Consider the following 19128-nt stretch of genomic DNA (forward strand, 5'->3'; position numbering starts at 1 on the left):
TAGAGTATTAAAAAGACATAAAATATTTTGATGTAAGATTAGGGATGAATAGAATTCCACTTTGTATATATTGAGTTGCGTCTAATTAATAAATAAAGATTCGCTGATTTTTTTTTCCAAAAAATTAGGTCTGATATTTTCTTAAATTTATATACTCTTAAACCTAGAGCGAAGCTAGGGAAGCATTTTGCTATACTTTCCTAGATTGACTTCTTTTGAGTTTTTGTGTGCATAGTTTTTTTTTTTTTTCCCCGAGCCCATATATCATTGGGCCTTTCATGTGAGTTGATTTAACCATACTATGATGGAACCATCAATACTAAACTTTAGAATTTCTATATTTTGATGGAGGTTACATGACTTACGTAATATTTAATTGTGCAAAGTCATTAGTGCTGCTCCATTGCTTGGCGTAATTATTACTTTGCCTTGGTTTCCATCCGTCTAGAAACAACAATTAATTAGTGGGACATTATTCTGCACAATTTTATTTTTACTTTATTTTTTATTATTCATATTATGTTTCTGTTGCATTTTTAATACTAATTAACAATTATGTGCATGCTCATGAACAAATTAATTAGTCTTTCTTTGCTCCTATTAAAAGGCACATCGGAGAAGATCAAACTTAATTTCATTAATTAAGGCTTTATCTGAAAATTTGATTCTCTAACTTCATAGTCTATATATTGTCTGGATAGGTCATTTTATTTAATTAATATAGAAAGCTCATCCGATAAATGGATGTCAACTATTTTCATAACAAAGTAGGAAATAACATGCTTTTTAAAATTATTTTTCTCCTTAAAAAACCTATCCAGACACAATTGTGTTGGATAAACGGTTTTATTTTATATGATTTTTTTTTCTAAAGTTTCTCTAGTTAATATTAAAACTTAAAAGAAAAAAAGAAAAGAAAGTAAACACCCGAGGAATAAACATTTCGAGCTTTCTTAATTTGGAGTGAAAAAAAAAATTCCCCCCCTGTTTTGCAACTATGAAATCTTCTAGCCTAATTAGTAGCGCTGAATCCTGGAGCTTAATTTACAACTTGATGTGTGCCTTTATTGTCTCCACACTCGCCATTTTTTAAATTTATTTAAAAAAAAACACCAGAGTAGATAAGTAGATATGTTGAAGGATTGATAGGGGATCGAAAAAAGTATTTTCAAAACAAAATATTATGAAATTAAACATGATTAACACTTATCAAATGACTGTTTAATTAGTTTTAATAATATAAAGATCAATGATTTTTTTGCATAATAAGAAAAATTACCAATTAACTAACAATACTGTAGTGTTCCCATTCGTAGTCTCAAGAGTGAGGAAATAATTAAAGACATTCTTAATCATTGTTAAGAAGATAGAAAGAGGAGAGTTCTTCAAAATCATTCTTTCTTAAACAATTGTAGACAGAATCAAATACAGTTCCTTCACAAATGCAACAAACATCAGGCAAGAAGATAAGATGAATAGCCAACCAGATTTATATAATAATAATAATATTTGGTAGCAGATACCTATTGATAGAGGAACAGGGATCAAATGCCAAGAAAGGGTAGTGTTTCAAGAATATTGAGTCTGTCTGATCCATCTACATGGCCATTCAAGGAGAACAGGAAACTGATTTCCGACAATGGGAGGTAGTTCAGTTCCCGAATCCCCTGAACTTTCCTTTCTTTGTTCCCAGGGGATAAGCACAAATCAAATAGCATTCCCAGTATTTTTAAGAGCATTCCCTCCAAGTCCAGAGGTTGGCGTCATCAGTTTACGGAGAATGGCTGCTTCTAAGACTCAAATGTCATCTGATCTTGTGCTTCTTGGAATCTAATAAAATAAAACCAATGCGCTCCCATTGATGAAGTGAGTTGTCCAAACTTTTGAAGTGGTGTTACAAGTAACTTGAAGGGAGTGGAAATCATTCTGAATTGCATTTAACAATTAAGAACTTCGTTTTCCCGGGAAGTTTCATTTGTCAATGAATCGTTTTTGCAGCTGCCTGAATTCTGGCCCGGATTGCCCAACGCATTACTATCCTTTAAACTATAAAATGCTCCTTTTTTCTTAGAAACATATAAATTGTTTAACCCGTCAAGTAAGCAGCCGCTTGTTCTTGTTCACAATAACAAGCATAATTTATCAGTGCATGCAAAGGAAGATCTTATTAGTATTAAGATTATAAGCCAACAAGGCAGAGAAGGGTAAAAGTCCCCAAGAACATACAGTTCCTATAGACGAGCTGCAAAGGAATAGCACAGAATTTAACTTGTTTCCAGGCTCAATGTCCTTGTAGGTGATTAAAAGCAAAGTCCAAGTGAATATATTTCTGGAAAGCTGTCATTTTACGTACTGTTTATACAAATTATAATCTTTTCACAAATTCATTAATTTGTTTATATATATCCATGCTTTCCACAAATTACAGTACTCTTGCATTTGAGATTTGGTCCGTCAGCACCGCACCCAGCCAAGAAATCTGTTTAATGCTTCTCCCAGTGACAAAAGATCAAACCAGTTCATTTTAATATATTTATAATAAACAAATATTTTAAGAAAAATACACTGATCATACACATTACCAACCAAGTACACAGGAAAAGTTGATAGGAACTTTTGGATAATTAAAAACGACTTTTGGGTCGTGAAAAACGATACATGTGTGCTGCCGTCATTATTACTTTGCCTTGGTTTCCATCCGTCTAGAAAGTAGAAACAACAATTTAGTGGGACATTATTTTGCACAATTTTATTTTACTTTACTTTTTATTTTTACTTTATTATTCATATTATGTTTCTGTTGCATTTTTAATACTAACAATTATGTGCATGCTCATGAACAAATTAGTCTTTCTTTGCTCCGATTAAAAGGTACATCGGAGAAGATCTAACTTAATTTCATTAATTAAGGCTTTATCTGAAATTTTTGATTCTCTAACTTCATTAAATTTTGAACACAGAGGTTAGCAAATAAGCAGAAAGAAAAAGGATAATTCAATGCGTGTCTGCTATAGCAATCTTTAACTTCCTAACAGCTTTCAGAGGAGCACGCTGTCGGATGCAGTTCTAAACCACAAGTCCAAACAAACAGAAAGAAAAAGGATAACAGTGTCAACTTAGCCATAACAATGTCAAACAAAGAATACTGAAAACTAAATCAGCTACTCTACTTAGTGGAGAATGGTGAGGTCAAAGGCAGTACAGTGATGCCATTAAAATGCCATAACCACTTATTCCAGTAAAAAGAACCTATGGATAATTTACTTTCATAAGAGATCATAATTTATAAGATCCTATGCTGATTCTCTAACTTCATAGTCTATATATATCCATGTTTTCCATAAATTAATTAATATTGCCGCGTTTCCAACACTCACTCACTCTTGTATTTGGAATTTGGTACTGAAAGATTGTTAGCGTCTGCATCTTTTGGAAAAGATCTATCAATAAATGGATGTATCTAACCTATGATTGCTTCCAGAGGCAAAAATAGTCTTGATATTCTGTTTATTTTTGTATTTTAAAAATATTTTAAAAAAAATTAATTTTTTTGTTTTTTTTTAATTTTAAATTAATATTTTGTGTTTTCAGATCATTTTAATATGCTGATATTAAAAATAATTTTTTTAAAATAAAAAAATATTATTTTAATACATTTCCGAGTAAAACACATTTTAAAATATAACTGCAACCACAATTCCAAAAACACCTTTACACAAAGAGGTAGCCAACCAGCAAACGCCAACTAATTAGGAAAGCCAAATAGATCATTGTATTTGTTGATCATGTTCTATCAGGCAAAGGCCCGAAAATGGACACCCCATCAAGGTTTTCCACAACATAAGGCTTTTAAGTTTAGAAAATAAAAAAATTGAAAAGAAAGTAAAATTTCTTCTTTTATGAAATGCCTCTAGAAACATAGAACAAATCTCGAAATCATAGAGGCAAATCAGATATATAAACGGACAAGGAAGTTCAGTAAGTTGGAGACTGTAAAACCATTGCAGAAAATATAAGCATAAAATAAAAGGCAATATCTTTACCATATCAACATCAAGCTGTTTTATAGAGGAAGCAGGTGCGACGTTAGAATCAATTACAAGACAGGAGTATAAATAAATCCATGTATAACAAAACCTAAATCAATTATTTTCACCATTCTTTATAATTTGATGAAATGAACTCTACTCCTCATATCACAATGTTTTGCATCCTCAGAGATCATCCTCAGATTGAACTTTCACTAAATATTTTCTTTAATTTGCAAGCTGAAATTCCTTCAAGTCTAACTTGTAAAATAATAGTTTGAGCGGTTCTACACCACCATGCATGTTTAGGAAACTTCAGCGACAGACTCTTAGTTTTGCATTTTAGAATGAACAATCGCATGAAAAACAATTCCAGGCAAAATTCTCCATAGTAATAAAAATGAGAAAGATAAAATTGATGTCTGAAAAGGAATAATTCCCCTTTCAATGTTTAATGCATCAATCATGCTCCCTTGATTCCATTTAGGACTCAACAGTTAGGAAATCAAATAGTACTGTCGTGTTCTTATACTTAGTCTCGTCAATGAAGACTTTTGGTTCATGTTATTAGCTACATGGAGAGTTTAGGGTTCTATTCCATGTCGTCTCTCCTCTCCCGTTTTCTCATCTCTTGGCCAGTCGCAACCTACCACGATGTTTTTTTGTAACTTGGCTGTTTGGCTACTTTCTGTTCTTGCCTGCCACGATGAGAAAAGTAAAATGGTTATGACATTTAATCTCTATAATTTTAATTGTATTTGTGACTTAATTATATATTCTCGATCATTTGATTAATTAATCAACACTTGTCAAATGACTATATATATAATTATTATTTATATGATTAATTAATTTTCTTCATGATAAGAAACACCAATTAACTATGATGCAAATCAATACTGTGGTGTTCCCATTCCTAGTCTCGTCAATGAAGACTTTTGGATCATGAAAATATAGATATAATAGGCAAAGTCATTAGTGCTGCATTATTTTATATATATATATATATATATATATATATATATATATATATATATAAATTTGTGGTCTTGCTGAATTTTGAGTCAAGAAAGCTAATAGTGGGTTTAGGAGTACAGTTGTGATTGTTTTTTAAAGTGTTTTTTATTAAAAAAAATATATTAAAATAATATTTTTTATTTTTTAAAAATTATTTTTAACATTAGTTCATCAAAATAATTTAAAAACACCAAAAAAATATTAATTTGAAGTAAAGAAAAAAATAAAAAAAATTAATTTTTTCAAAAACATTTTTAAAATACAAAAACAAATAGTTGTACAAACTACTTTATTTTTTATTCATTATCCCTCACTCAATTTCTCATTTCCATTTTGTTTCCCTTGCACTTCAATACATTAATTTAATCATCGGTCCTTCTCGGCTCCAATTCAAACGTCGAGGAAAAGGCTGTTTTCTTTAAATATTCTTTTGACCAAATTACAGCCGGTCATTATACGAAAACTAAAGTTCAATTATTGGAGCTTTTTTAGTTTTTTAACAAAGTTAAATAAATGGTAAAGTAATACAGTTAAAATAATAATTAAAAAACTAGAATATTTTCACAAATTACAGATGCTATTTGGGACTTATTTTGAATTTTTATTTTTAAGTCCTGAAAAAAAAACATGAGGTATTATTCATTATGTTTTTGTTGCATTTTTAATACTAACGACTAACAATTTCAACTCTCAATTATGTGCTCATGAAAAAATTAGTCCTTCATTGCTCGGACTCAAAAGTTGAGGAAAAGGCACATTCAGGTGTTTATGAAATTCTAGTAATAATAATGGTTCAAAGTGATTTTTATTTAAAAATATATTAAAATAAAATTATTTTATTTTAGAAAAATTATTTTAAATATCACACGCTAAAACGATTTAAAAACATTAAAAAAATTATTTTAAGCAAAAATAAAATTTTAAAAAATATAGTTTGCACCGCATTTTCAAACACACCCGAAAAAAAATTCAATCGGTAGCTACACCTTGGAGAAGATGTAACTTAATTTCATTAATTAAGGTTTTATCTGAAGAATTGATTCTATAACTTCATTTTCTTTATATATATATAATTTCCATTAATTAATTAATATTGCCGCGTTTCCAACACTGACTCACCCTAGCTTGTTTTAGTCAACGAAGGGACCTAGCTACTTGATGAGTTGATGGTCTTGTATTTGAAATTTGGTCCGTCAGCCAGCTAAGGAAACTTGTTTAATGCTTCTCCCAGTGATAAAGATCAAACATATACTAACAATACTAAGAGAAGTTTCGGTTCAGGAAATTATTAATAGAGTTGAGCATGATATCTAGTCCATGTTTGATTAGTCTTTCTTTGCTCCGATTAAATTAAAGGCACATCGGAGAAGATCTAACTTAACTTCATTAATTAAGGCTTTATCTGAAAATTTGATTCTCTAACTTCGTTGTCTATATATATACATGTTTTCCATAAATTAATTAATATTGCCGCGTTTCCAACACTCTCTCACTCTTGTTTTTGAAATTTGGTACTGAAAGATTGTTAGTGTCTGCATCTTTTGGAAAAGATTTATATGGATATATATACATGATTGCTTCGATAGGCAAAAATAGCCCTGCTATCCTTTTCAAAAGTCTTTTCAAAAAGATTTAAATTATTTTTTATTTTTTTATTTTAAATTAAATTTTTTATTTTTTTATATTATTTTAATATACTGATATCAAAAATAATTTTTTAAAAATTAAAAATATTATTTTAATATATTTATACATAAAAAATAATTTTAAAAACAACACGAATATAATTTCAAACACTTCCAAAACTAAGAGGTAGCCAACCAGCAAACGCCAAGTAATTAGGAAAGCCAAATAGATCATTGTATTTGTTGATCATGTTCTATCAGGCAAAGGCCCGAAAATGGACACCCCATCAAGGTTTTCCACAACATAAGGCTTTTAAGTTTAGAAAATAAAAAAATTGAAAAGAAAGTAAAATTTCTTCTTTATTATATGCACCCCATCAAGGTCTAGAAACATAGAACAAATTTCGAAATGATAGGGGTAAATAGATATAAACGGACAAGGAAGTTCACTAAGTTGGAGACTGTAAAACCATTCTCAGACTTAATCTCGATTAATGCAATATCCTCACTTAGTTCCAAGGATTGAACAGTTATTGGCATTTAATTCTTCTAAAATACCAATCCACCATTTCTCACTCCTCCTTCTTCTCTTTTAATTCACTCTTAATTTCTTCTAAAATCTTAATATTTTGTTTCTCTGTAATTGTAATCACTTTTATACAGTTTTCTATCAACGGGTCCTAAGAAGCACTTCTTCATCCTTGAAACCTAGCTAGGGGACCAGAGCCTTTGCATAAATTTCTTTTTTATTTGAGTTCATTATAACTTAATCCTAGCTAGTACGTAGTTTTGCAAACTATACATTTAATCTCTATAATTTTAATTGTATTTATGACTTAATTATTCTCGATTATTTGATTAATTAATCAACACTTGGTCAAATGACTATATATATATATAAAATTATTTTTAATATGATTAATTAATTTTCTTCATAATAAGAAACACCATTTAACTATATATGATGCAAGTCAATGAAGACTTTTGGACCATGAAAATATAGATATAAATAGGCAAAGTCATTATTTTGCATTATTTTGCATACATATAATCTGTGGTCTTGCTGAGTTTTGAGTCAAGAAAGCTAAGTCTACGAACTACTTTATTTTTTATTCATTATCCCTCACTCAATTTCTCATTTCCATTATGTTTCCCTTGCACTTCTATCCAACAATTTTTAATATCATCGATCCTTCTCTTCAACTTTCTCCTCTTCAACTCAATTATGAGCTCATGAACGAAGTCTTTCGCTGCTCCAATTCAAACGTCGAGGAAAAGGCTGTTTTCTTTAACCAAATTGCAGCCGGTCATTATACGAAAACTAAAGTTCAATTATTGGAGATTTTATGTTTTTTGACACATTAAAATAAAGGATGAAGTAACACAGCTAAAACAAATAATTAAAAAACTAGCCTCCACTCATTTTTAATTTTAAGTTCTCAAATGGATATTTATCCCTTATTAATTTTGTGTAAGAAATATTTGTTCATCACTTAATATTTTGTAAAAGATATATACTTTTTATTAATGCTATAAGAAAGAAATGTATTTCTTGCCCCTCAACTCCATTATAATAATGAGGTTCAGGGGTTATAAATACTTCCTGAACCATATAGGTAAAGGGTTTACAATCTTTATTTTTATTGTGTATATATTTTTTTAACTATTTATTTACGTAATCTCATTGTTAAATTATTTTTTTATTTAAAATAGATAAAAGAAAAATCAAAGTATATAAATTGAAAGATTGATAAGTAAGAAAAGTATTTTGTTTTAAAAAATATTATTGAATTAAGCATGATTAAAATTTGTCAAATAACTATTTAATTACTTTTAATACTAAAAGGAATAGTTAATTTAAGAAAAATTAGCAACCCCTAAAACACTATTTAATTCATTTAGGAAATCAATATTGTCTAGTTTCTATTCTTAGAGCATATTAGTATATTAGTGTGGTGGAGGTTATTTTTCAAAATATTTTTTGTTTGAAAATATATTAAAATAATATTTTATATTTTTTTATTTTATAAAATTTATTTTTAACAAGAAATCAATATTATCGTGTTCCTAGCATGTTTATACATCCTTTTAATCAAGTTTTTACATATTATACTCTTGTTTAGTAATCAGCAAAGGGAGCTCTCCTTGCGTGGAGATATTTGCAAATGAATAACTCAACCCTCAGTTCCATACTTTCTGAGAAAATGAAGATTGGTTTTCCTTGTTGACGCTGAGAAAGACTTTTTGGGCTGATACACATTACCAACCAAGTACACAAGGAAGGTTGATAGCTAGGAACTTTTGGATAATTAAAAAATATATTTTTTTATTTTTTTAAATTTATTTTTAATAAAAAAATAAATATTGTCATGTTTCTAACTTGTTTTTACATTATTTTAATGTGATAATATAAAAAATATAGGTACCACAAAACAAGCTACAAAGGAAGTTCGAATGAGCACATTGACTTGCTGCACATCACTCACATAGACTTTGTTAATTTCGGAAATTAATTAGTATTGCCGTGTTTCCAACGCTCAGTACTCTTTTTTCGGTCGTGAAAAACGATATACAAGTGCATAGTCATTTTTACTTTGCCTTGCATGTCTTTGGAGTCTTTTTGACACTTTGTTTTAAAAATATTTTTAAAAAAAATTAAATTTTTTTTATTTTAAATTAATATATTTTTTATTTTTAAAATTATTTTGATGTACTGATTTTAAAAATAATTTTTAAAAAATAAAAAAATATTATTAATATATTTTTCTAAATAAAAAATACTTTAAAAAACAACTACAATCATATTTCCAAACACGTTTAATCTAGCAACAATTACTAGTGGGGGCATGATTTTGCACAATTTTGAATCAACTAGGAAAGTTGATAGGAACCTCACTTTCTGTAAATAGTGATGGCTATTTTTATTTTTTGTTGGCATTTGATATTTTTTTTCACTAATATATTTTTTAGATTTTTTTCTAATAATTTTTTTTTAGTTTTATGAATTGTCTTTTTCTGTTTTTTTTATTTAAATAATTTCAGAAATTAATTAATATTGCCGTGTTTCCAACACTCAGTACTCTTTTTTGGGTCATGAAAAACGATATATAAGTGCAAAGTCATTAGTGCTTGGTGTAATTAGTGGGGGCATGATTTTGCACCCTTTTGAGTCAACAAGGAAAGTTGATAGGAACCTTACGTTCTCTAAATAGTGATTGCTATTTTTTGAGCATTCGTATTTTTTCCTTACTGATATATTATTTTTATTTTTTTTCAAAAATTTTGTTTCTTTTTTTAGGATAAAAAAAAATTAGAAAACAACATAAATTATAATTTTTATATAATTCATATTATAATTAACAACAATATTAATTTCCAACAATATTAATTAACAACAATACTATTTTTCCTTACTGATAGCTGGATAACACTCAAGTTTTGCTAATAGATTCTAAAAAAAGGATTGTAATCCTTTTTAAACAATGTAAGAGTAACTTATTAGTAATAAAATATGATTAGAGTTCTTGTTTTAGACCCTTTTGTAAATTATATCTTCAAATTCTAATTTTATTAGATTCATTATCGGTCTGAATTTCTCTAAACACACCAGACCAATACGGGTTTTGCATCCAAGGACGAGGCTTAATCTCAATTAATGCATTATCCTCTCCTAGTTCCAAGGATTGAACTGTTATTGGCATTTAATTCTTCTCTTTTAATTCACTCTTTCTTCTAAAATCTTAATATTTTGTTCCTCTATAATTTTAATTGTATTTATGACTTAATTATATATTCTCGATTATTTGATTAATTAATCAACACTTGTCAAATGACTATATATATAATTATTTTTAATATGATTAATTAATTTTCTTCATGATAAGAAACACCAATTAACTATGATGTCAATCAATACAGTGGTGTTCCCAATCCTAGTCAATGAAGACTTTTGGACCATGAAAATATAGATATAATAGGCAAAGTCATTAGGGCTGCATTATTTTGCATACATATAATTTGTGGTCTTGCTGAGTTTTGAGTCAAGAAAGCTAAGTCTACGAACTACTTTATTTTTTATTCATTATCCCTCACTCAATTTCTCATTTCCATTATGTTTCCCTTGCACTTCTATCCAACAATTTAATATCATCGATCCTTCTCGGCTCCAATTCAAACGTCGAGGAATCTTAGAATCAATTACAAGACAGAAGTATGAATCCATGTATAACAAAACCTAAATCAATTATGTCACAATGTTTTAAGATTTATTTTTGACACCAACACAATCTAAAACAGTTATTATTTAATCTTTTTAGGAAATCAATATTATCGCGTTCCTTTTCTGTCAATAAAATATTTGTTTGGCACTGTTATAGCTTTTGCAATTTAAAATTTATCAAATATTAATTAATTTAAGAAATATTAGCAACCCCTAAAACACTATATAATCTGTTTAGGAAATTAATAATGATTTTTTTAAGTTTATTTTTTTAGTTTTATCCACCGATATTTTGTTATTTTTTTGTATTTATTTTCTATAGGATTTTTTAGTGGTTTTGAAAGTAACAAAGATTAACTTGGATTTTTTAATTTTAATCTTTGTTGAATCTAGCTTTTTAAAAATAAATTTTATTTTTTAATTAAATTAAATTAATTACATTAGAGGAAGCAAATTTTGTTCAATAAAGCTATTGCCAGAACGTGTTGACTGGATTGGATTGGAATGGATAGAAGAAGGTGAGGATGACTTTTAAGGTAATGTTTATTTTGTATTTTAAAAGTATTTTTAAAATTTTTTTATTTTTTTTTGTTTTAAATTAATATATATTTTTTTATGTTTTCAGATCATTTTAATGCTTTAATATCAAAAATAATTTTTAAAAAATAAAAAAAATATTATTTTAATGTATTTCCGAGTAAAAAGCACTTTGCACAACCATACACAATTTTCTTCCGAATTTCTTGGAAATTATATTTTAGTGGGCAAAGCAATCTTAGCATAAATTTCATTGAAAAACATCTCTGAAACATTCAAATTAAGCTTTCACGATTTTTAAACTGTTATACTTTAGGGTCAGGAGAATCGAGATATTTAGTGCAAAGTCATTGCTTTGCGTAATTATTACTTTGCCAAGAAACAACAATTCAGTTTGCACAATTTGAAGTCAACAAGGAATCTTGTTTAATATACTTTGCCGCGTTTCCATTAATTAATTAATATTGCCGCGTTTCCAACACTCACTCACTCACTCACTCTTGTTGTTTCTTGAGATTTGATTTCGTCTTTACATGTTTTACACATCCTATGTCAGTCTGTATACAATCTAAGATTACTTTGTCTATAAATACTGCTAACAATGTCTTTCTTCATTCCTCATCTCTCCCAAATATACTCTGAATCCTGTAAAGGCCAGCCAAACATGGGGTTTTCACCTATTTCATCTCTCTCTTTCTTTCTGTTTCTCTTCCATTTCCATTCAACAATTTCTTCATCTGATTTCTGTGCTCTTGACCAAAGTCTTTCTTTGCTCCGATTCAAAGAATCCTTTTCCATTAATAGCTCTGCTTCAGTGCTTTGCCAGCATCCCAAGACAGAGTCGTGGAAAGAGGGTATAGACTGCTGCTTGTGGGATGGGATCACTTGTGACCTGAAAACCGGGCATGTCACTGTACTGGACCTCTCTTGCAGCATGCTTTACGGCACCCTCCATTCCAATAGCACCCTCTTCTCCCTGCATCATCTTCAAAAGCTCGACCTCTCTGACAATCATTTCAACTTCTCCCATATTTCTTCTCGATTTGGCCAGTTCTCCAACCTGACACATCTTAACCTAAATTACTCAATCTTTGCAGGTCAAGTTCCGTCGGAAATCTCTCATCTCTCCAAATTGGTTTCACTTGATCTCTCTAGAAACTACGACCTAAGTCTAGAACCAATTTGTTTTGACAAGCTTGTTCGAAGCCTAACCAAGCTTAGAGAACTCGATTTGAGTAATGTAAACATGTCACTGGTTGTACCTAGTTCCTTGATGAATCTCTCTGCTTCTCTGTCATTACTCAAACTCTTTGGCTGTGGATTGGAAGGAAAACTCCCATCCTCAATGGGAAGATTTAAGCACCTCAAATACTTGGATCTCTCTATAAACTTCTATCTAAGTCTAGAACCGATTTCTTTTGACAAGATTGTTCAAAACCTAACCAAGCTAAGACATCTCGCTTTGGATTATGTAAATATGTCTCTGGTTGCACCTAATTCCTTGAAGAATCTGTCCTCTTCTTTGTCATATCTTTCCCTCAGTGGTTGTGGATTGCAGGGGAAGTTCCCGGGTAACATCTTTCTCCTCCCAAACCTTGAATCACTGGATCTGTCATACAACAAAGGCCTCACTGGCTCTTTTCCTTCGTCCAATTTGAGTAATGTCCTCTCTCTGTTGCGTCTTTCTAATACAAGAATTTCAGTTTATTTAGAAAACGACTTAATCAGTAATCTAAAGTCATTAGAATATATGTCTCTTCGTAATTGTAACATTATAAGGTCAGATCTAACCCTGCTGGGTAATCTCACACAGCTCACCCTTTTAGACCTCTCAAGTAACAATTTTACAGGTGAGATCCCATCATCACTTGGATACCTTCTACAGCTTCGTTCCTTGTATCTCTATTCCAATAAATTTAGGGGTCAAGTTCCAGATTTTTTGGGTAGCCTAGTTAATCTTTCAAATTTAGATTTATCCAATAATCAACTAGTAGGCCCTTTCCATTCTCAATTAAATACTCTTTCAAATCTAAAATATCTATTTTTATCTGATAATTTGTTCAATGGAACAATACCATCCTTTTTGTTTGCTCTTCCTTCTTTATATTATCTTGACCTTCATAACAATAATCTCATAGGTAATATAAGTGAACTCCAACACAATTCATTGAGATTCCTTGATTTGAGCAATAACCACTTGCATGGTACAATCCCAAGTTCGATTTTCAAACAAGAGAACTTGACCGTAATTATTCTTGCGTCCAATAGTAAATTGACAGGTGAGATTTCTACTTCTATTTGCAAGCTGAAATCCCTTCTGGTCCTGGACTTGTCCAACAACAGCTTGAGTGGTTCTATACCATTATGTTTGGGGAACTTCAACAACATGCTCTCAGTATTGCATCTAGGCATGAACAATCTTCAAGGCACTATCCCTTCAACATTTTCAAAGGATAATAGCTTGGAATATCTCAACCTCAGTGGAAATGAATTAGAAGGGAAAATATCACCGTCTATCATCAACTGCACAAAGTTGGAAGTTCTTGATCTTGGCAACAATAAGATTGAGGATGCATTTCCCAACTTTCTAGAAACGCTTCCAAAGCTCCAAATTCTAATTCTAAAATCCAATAAACTCCAAGGTTTTGTGAAGGGTCCGAATGCATATAATTCCTTCTCTAAATTACAAATTTTTGACGTCTCGTACAACAATTTTAGTGGGCCATTGCCAACAAGGTATTTCAATAATCTTGAAGCAATGATGGTCTCGGATCAAAGCATGATTTACCTTAATGCAACAAATTACACTAGCTATGTCTATTCCATAAAAATGACATGGAAAGGTGTAGAATTTGAGTTTTCAAAAATCCAAAGTACCATCAGAGTACTAGATTTGTCAAGTAATAATTTTACCGGAGAGATTCCAAAGATGATCGGAAAGCTTATAGCACTTCAACAACTCAACCTCTCTCATAATTCCCTTACAGGTCATATCCAATCATCATTAGGAATTTTGATCAATTTGGAATCATTAGATCTATCTTCAAATTTGCTTACCGGAAGGATCCCAACGCAGCTGGGGGGTCTAACATTTCTTGCAATCCTAAACCTTTCACATAACCAACTCGAGGGGCCCATACCAAGTGGAGAGCAGTTCAACACCTTTGATGCAAGCTCATTTGAAGGAAACTTGGGTTTATGTGGATCTCAAGTACTAAAAAAATGTTACGGTGATGAGGCACGATCATTACCGCCATCAAGCTTTGATGAAGGAGATGATTCAACATTGTTTGGAGAAGGATTTGGATGGAAAGCTGTGACAGTGGGGTATGGATGCGGGTTTGTGTTTGGAGTAGCAACGGGATACGTTGTGTTTAGAACAAAAAAGCCTTCATGGTTTCTTAGGATGGTTGAAGATAAATGGAATCTCCAGAGCAAAAAAACAAAGAAGAATGCTGGCAGATATGGTGCTAGAAGAAACTAAATAATGCAATTGATATTTTCAAGTAAGTTTTGCAAGCATTTGAGTTTTCAAATTTTATATTCACAGTTCTTGTTAGGCTATCTTTTCTCTACAATTTATTTGATCAGTGTTACCATTCTAATTTTGCAGTACAAACAAGATATCATGTTGATTTGACACGGAAACAACACTAGGGTGGCAGATTCATAGTACTGGATTCCCTTTACTTTCTTTTTTTTTCATCAAGGTTAATTGGGTGTTACTTCATAGTATGCAAGCAATAGTTTGTGTAAACTATAAAATCATTTATGTTTTAGGTCCTTTTTTATGTGTTCATTTCCTTTCTTGGAGTATTTTAAATTTTATAAGAATTAAAGCAATTCTGTTCTCACAACAGCAGCAATATTTGCAAGCAAAATAGAGTAATTCTATAACTTGTAAGTCATAAATGACTATTAAAAAGTGTAAGAAACCCATATCAACATGGACAAACAATGTTCCACAACTCTGACACAGACAAAATCATCAATAAAATCAGTCAACATCGGTGATTGGCAAGTTTATATCTAAAGCAAAAGAAAAGCAAGATAGATATTAATACCACGTTAAGAGCTCTATGCTACAGCAAATCTGCAATTCTGAGTTGCCTAAAAACAACATATTCTACTTAGAGCATTTCAGAATAGGAAAAACATTAAAATAATTTAAAATACAATTTGTCTTGGCCTGATATTAAGAAAAAACAAATGAATATTTCAAGGGTCCTGATTATCCGACTGAAGATTCAAAATTTGAGATACTATGAGTGTAGAGAGCTTATTAGTTATGGCTTGAACCTGGTAGTCATCTGACTACCTGGCCACCTAGGTGAATGTGAGCTTGAACTACTGTACTCATTTGCAGCAACCCTGGTCTTAGTTGATGTGCCAAGAACTCTCTGCAAGTCTGACTGGGACAATGGCCTTGGTGCCTGAGAAAGAATCCCAATGAAGAAACTCAATAAAGGGTTAAAAAAATCCTCCAGTTAATATTTTTTAACACCAATAGCTATCCCTTGTAGTTCATAACAACACTTTGTTTACTTTCTTCTACTTCTCATGAGGAACCATACAGTCTTCTATCCATTGCAATGGAAGTCATTGGTTTTGGATAGAGCACAACAGGCAACAATTACCAAAACTTTTCCATGACACCTTCAGGCATGCATGGGATTTCTATGCAAATATTACAAATCAATAAAAATGCCTTGAAGAATTAGCTGCGATTATAACAAATCATAGGTGAGAATTATATTGTTCAATATGTTATAAAATAACTGATGGAAGCATGGAACAACACGATGATAAATATATACTTACTCTAGATTTTGTTTCCCTTGTTCTCCTTATCCAATAAGTCCCTAATAGGAAAATAAGCTACTTTGCAAGGTTCAAGAAAATCTGAACTAGTATAGCTCTCACACAAACTTGCTATGTAGTCAAAGTCAATTTTGCTTTCGATTTTCTCCCCTTTTCAAAACGACCTTCAGGATCTCAGCCCTCTCTCTTTGATTAGGTATCCCAATTTCAAAGGCTGAGGAAGATGCTGAAGGATTGCTTCATCGAGTTCTCAAGGTCGGCTGGTTCCAGCAAGTACCATCTCTTGTGCATTCTCTGTAAGAATATTATCACTGAGTCCACCCAGGCCAGGCCCATGAATAAATCACTTTCACAAATCTTACATAAAACACATTCTAGCAAGTCACTGTATAAAAAGACTGCACAAATATAGGACTTGTTTCAAGAGTAAGAACAAACGATCTATAGTAAACCCATTCCATAATGCCATGAACTTAGTCTTCATATTGGTTAATGCCTCATGGTCTGTAGTACGACGCTGCCCCAGAAAACTGTCAACCTCGTCAATTAATATAAAAGCAGGCTGGAGTTTATAAGCCAGGCTAAAAACAACAGCACTGCAACAGCATAGAAGAGAATCAACAGTAATCAGATTATGAAAGCTTCGATAGGAGCGAAAAAGCAACTACTCAAATTTAGTTAATTACTTCGAAGTCTATTTCTAATCAGCACAGAACCAACAAGACTTGCATGGATTTAGATGCAGAAAAGAATGTAATGAGGGATGGTTTCAACACAAAGACGTAGTTGCAAAATACAGTAATGATCACTTTCACAATTGCAAGAATGTATGCCATTCAGTTACTTTGGTTATATCCCTGATGCAAGATATATAGAAATACCAGACAGCAACAAAAATACCAATATTTTGATCATTTCGCAATCTCATTCATCAGAGTAAGATCCATTAGATAAGCAAGCTACAGTGCCCAATTTTTTAAAGTTAATAGAGCATCCAAAAAAATCTTGCTGCTAATACAGATCTTCAATAAGGACAAGTTAGGAATGTTCAATCTTAGTTAAGAATGTTCACAAAGTACTTCCTTGCTTCCATTATTAGAGTGAAACTAAATTCACTCAACATAATCAGTGGGTGACAGCAAGTTTTAGAATAACAAAGCAATCATTTTAAATCATCATTGTTCAATCTATACTCACCGAGCTTTTGTGCATCATCGAACCACTTGCTCATCAGATTGGAGATCCTCATATTTATAAAAATAACTCCAGACTCTCTGACAATAGCTTTCGCAAGCATGGTCTTCCCGGTGCCTAGAGGTCCATATAACAAAACCCCCTTTTATGGACCAAGAAGTTTCCCATGTGAGAAGAGCTCAGGTTTTCGTAGAGGAAGAATCACCAATTCATACAAAGCTTGCTTGATAGATTCCAATCCTCCAATTGACTCAAAAATAAAAATACACAATTGCAGCATATTGATAAACCATTAAACCGACCATAAATTCTAAAGCCTCTATTCCAATCAATTACATTTTCAACATGAGAACATGGCCACATTGGATAGTGTTTAGAAGATAGGCTTGATTGTTACAAAGCAGTTTAAATCTTCCACAAAGTAATCGCAATCAGAAGGTTTCATAATTGAAAAGTTGGTTTTCAAATCCAAATTTCATCGGGTATAGAAAGAACTAATATATATATATAGCCATCATATTGGTTCAAGGCCTAGTCTTCAAATTTAATTTCTTCCAATTATGAACCTGTCCCAGTCAGTCACGCAAAAGTCTATTACCGAACATAGCAGCCATCAGCATTCACATAGTCTCATTTTCAAACAAAAAAGGTGGACTCGCATAACTGTAACTAATCATGTGCCATTAGTTTATGATATAGCAGAGACTCAAATCTACTCCGTATGATGGATATTTTCATGTATTTAGTTGACATTAGAAACTCTGATATTTATTGCATGGTAGCAGCCAACAAAGTATGGACAGCCTAGAAAACAAATGGCATGTTTGAAGACACCAGAAAATATTATAATTGTCTATGGTTGTAAAAACAATGACAACAATACTATAACACCAACCCAGAGGTCAACACAACAGTACAAAAGTTCCAATATATCAAAAATGAACTTGGCCTCCAGTTTCCACCATCCCAAAACAATTCCATCCATCCAACAAAACTTGAAATTTAATCATATCCCATTCGGCATGAGCAATCACTCCTCAACATCCCAAAAACTGATTGAAGCACCTATCTTCACCAAAACACACGGATTCCCCAATCACTGTTCCCTATAATAACCCACTAAACCACACACATCCCTCATTGCAGTATTAACCTCATAGTCCTCATCCCATTATCACACAAAATTCAAACTTTTTGCAAATAAATGACAATTCAAGCATGCTATAACATCAACCCAGAGGCATAAACTCTAGCGCTCCAGTACAAAAGCTTAATATACAACTCAATCAGAAATGAACTTAGTTTCCACCAACACAAAACAACTTCATTCATCCCAACAGAACTAGAAACTTAAACACTCCCTATTCAGCACAAGAAGTCACTCCCCCACGTTCCAAAAACTTTTAAATTACCTGTCTACACTAAAACAACCAAATCCCCCCAATCCATATTCCGTACAATAAGCCACCCACATCCCTCATTGCAATATCAACCCCAACCCCACTATAACACACAAAACCCAAAATTTTGTAGATAAATGACATTTCAAGCATGTAATAAAACCAATAGCACGTAACAAAAACAAAGCCTATATGCCATTAACTAACCTTATGATCCAAATTCACAAAATTCTTCGTTCCATTATCTGACCATATAACCAACATTCACAAAATCCTCCAGAAAACAA

General features: G+C 31.3%; 2 protein-coding genes and 1 long non-coding RNA gene across 3 annotated transcripts in view; 2 read left to right on the top strand and 1 right to left on the bottom strand.

Moving 5' to 3' along the window:
• The first annotated feature begins 12012 nt into the window (after nt 1–12012).
• The window catches only part of LOC18108732 (receptor-like protein 9DC3), a 28958-nt gene continuing 21842 nt past the window's right edge, over nt 12013–19128 (top strand). Inside the window, exon 1 of the mRNA XM_052445969.1 lies at nt 12013–13205. Coding sequence (XP_052301929.1) covers nt 12028–13205 — 1178 coding nt within the window. The 5' untranslated portion in view covers nt 12013–12027. The remainder of the gene's footprint in view (nt 13206–19128) is intronic.
• LOC127904090 (receptor-like protein 9DC3) lies at nt 13213–15287 on the top strand. The gene is made up of 2 exons (XM_052445973.1): nt 13213–14932; nt 15040–15287. The coding sequence occupies exon 1, from the start codon at nt 13813–13815 to the stop codon at nt 14908–14910; it is 1098 nt and encodes a 365-aa protein (XP_052301933.1). The 5' UTR covers nt 13213–13812; the 3' UTR covers nt 14911–14932; nt 15040–15287.
• LOC127904096 (uncharacterized) lies at nt 15480–18891 on the bottom strand. The gene is made up of 3 exons (XR_008056966.1): nt 17445–18891; nt 16248–16843; nt 15480–15859 (listed from the first exon to the last, which is right to left on the bottom strand). It is a non-coding gene; the product is annotated as an uncharacterized LOC127904096 (long non-coding RNA).

The sequence above is a fragment of the Populus trichocarpa genome, chromosome 12 (assembly GCF_000002775.5).
Source record: "Populus trichocarpa isolate Nisqually-1 chromosome 12, P.trichocarpa_v4.1, whole genome shotgun sequence".
Lineage (NCBI taxonomy): Eukaryota > Viridiplantae > Streptophyta > Magnoliopsida > Malpighiales > Salicaceae > Populus > Populus trichocarpa.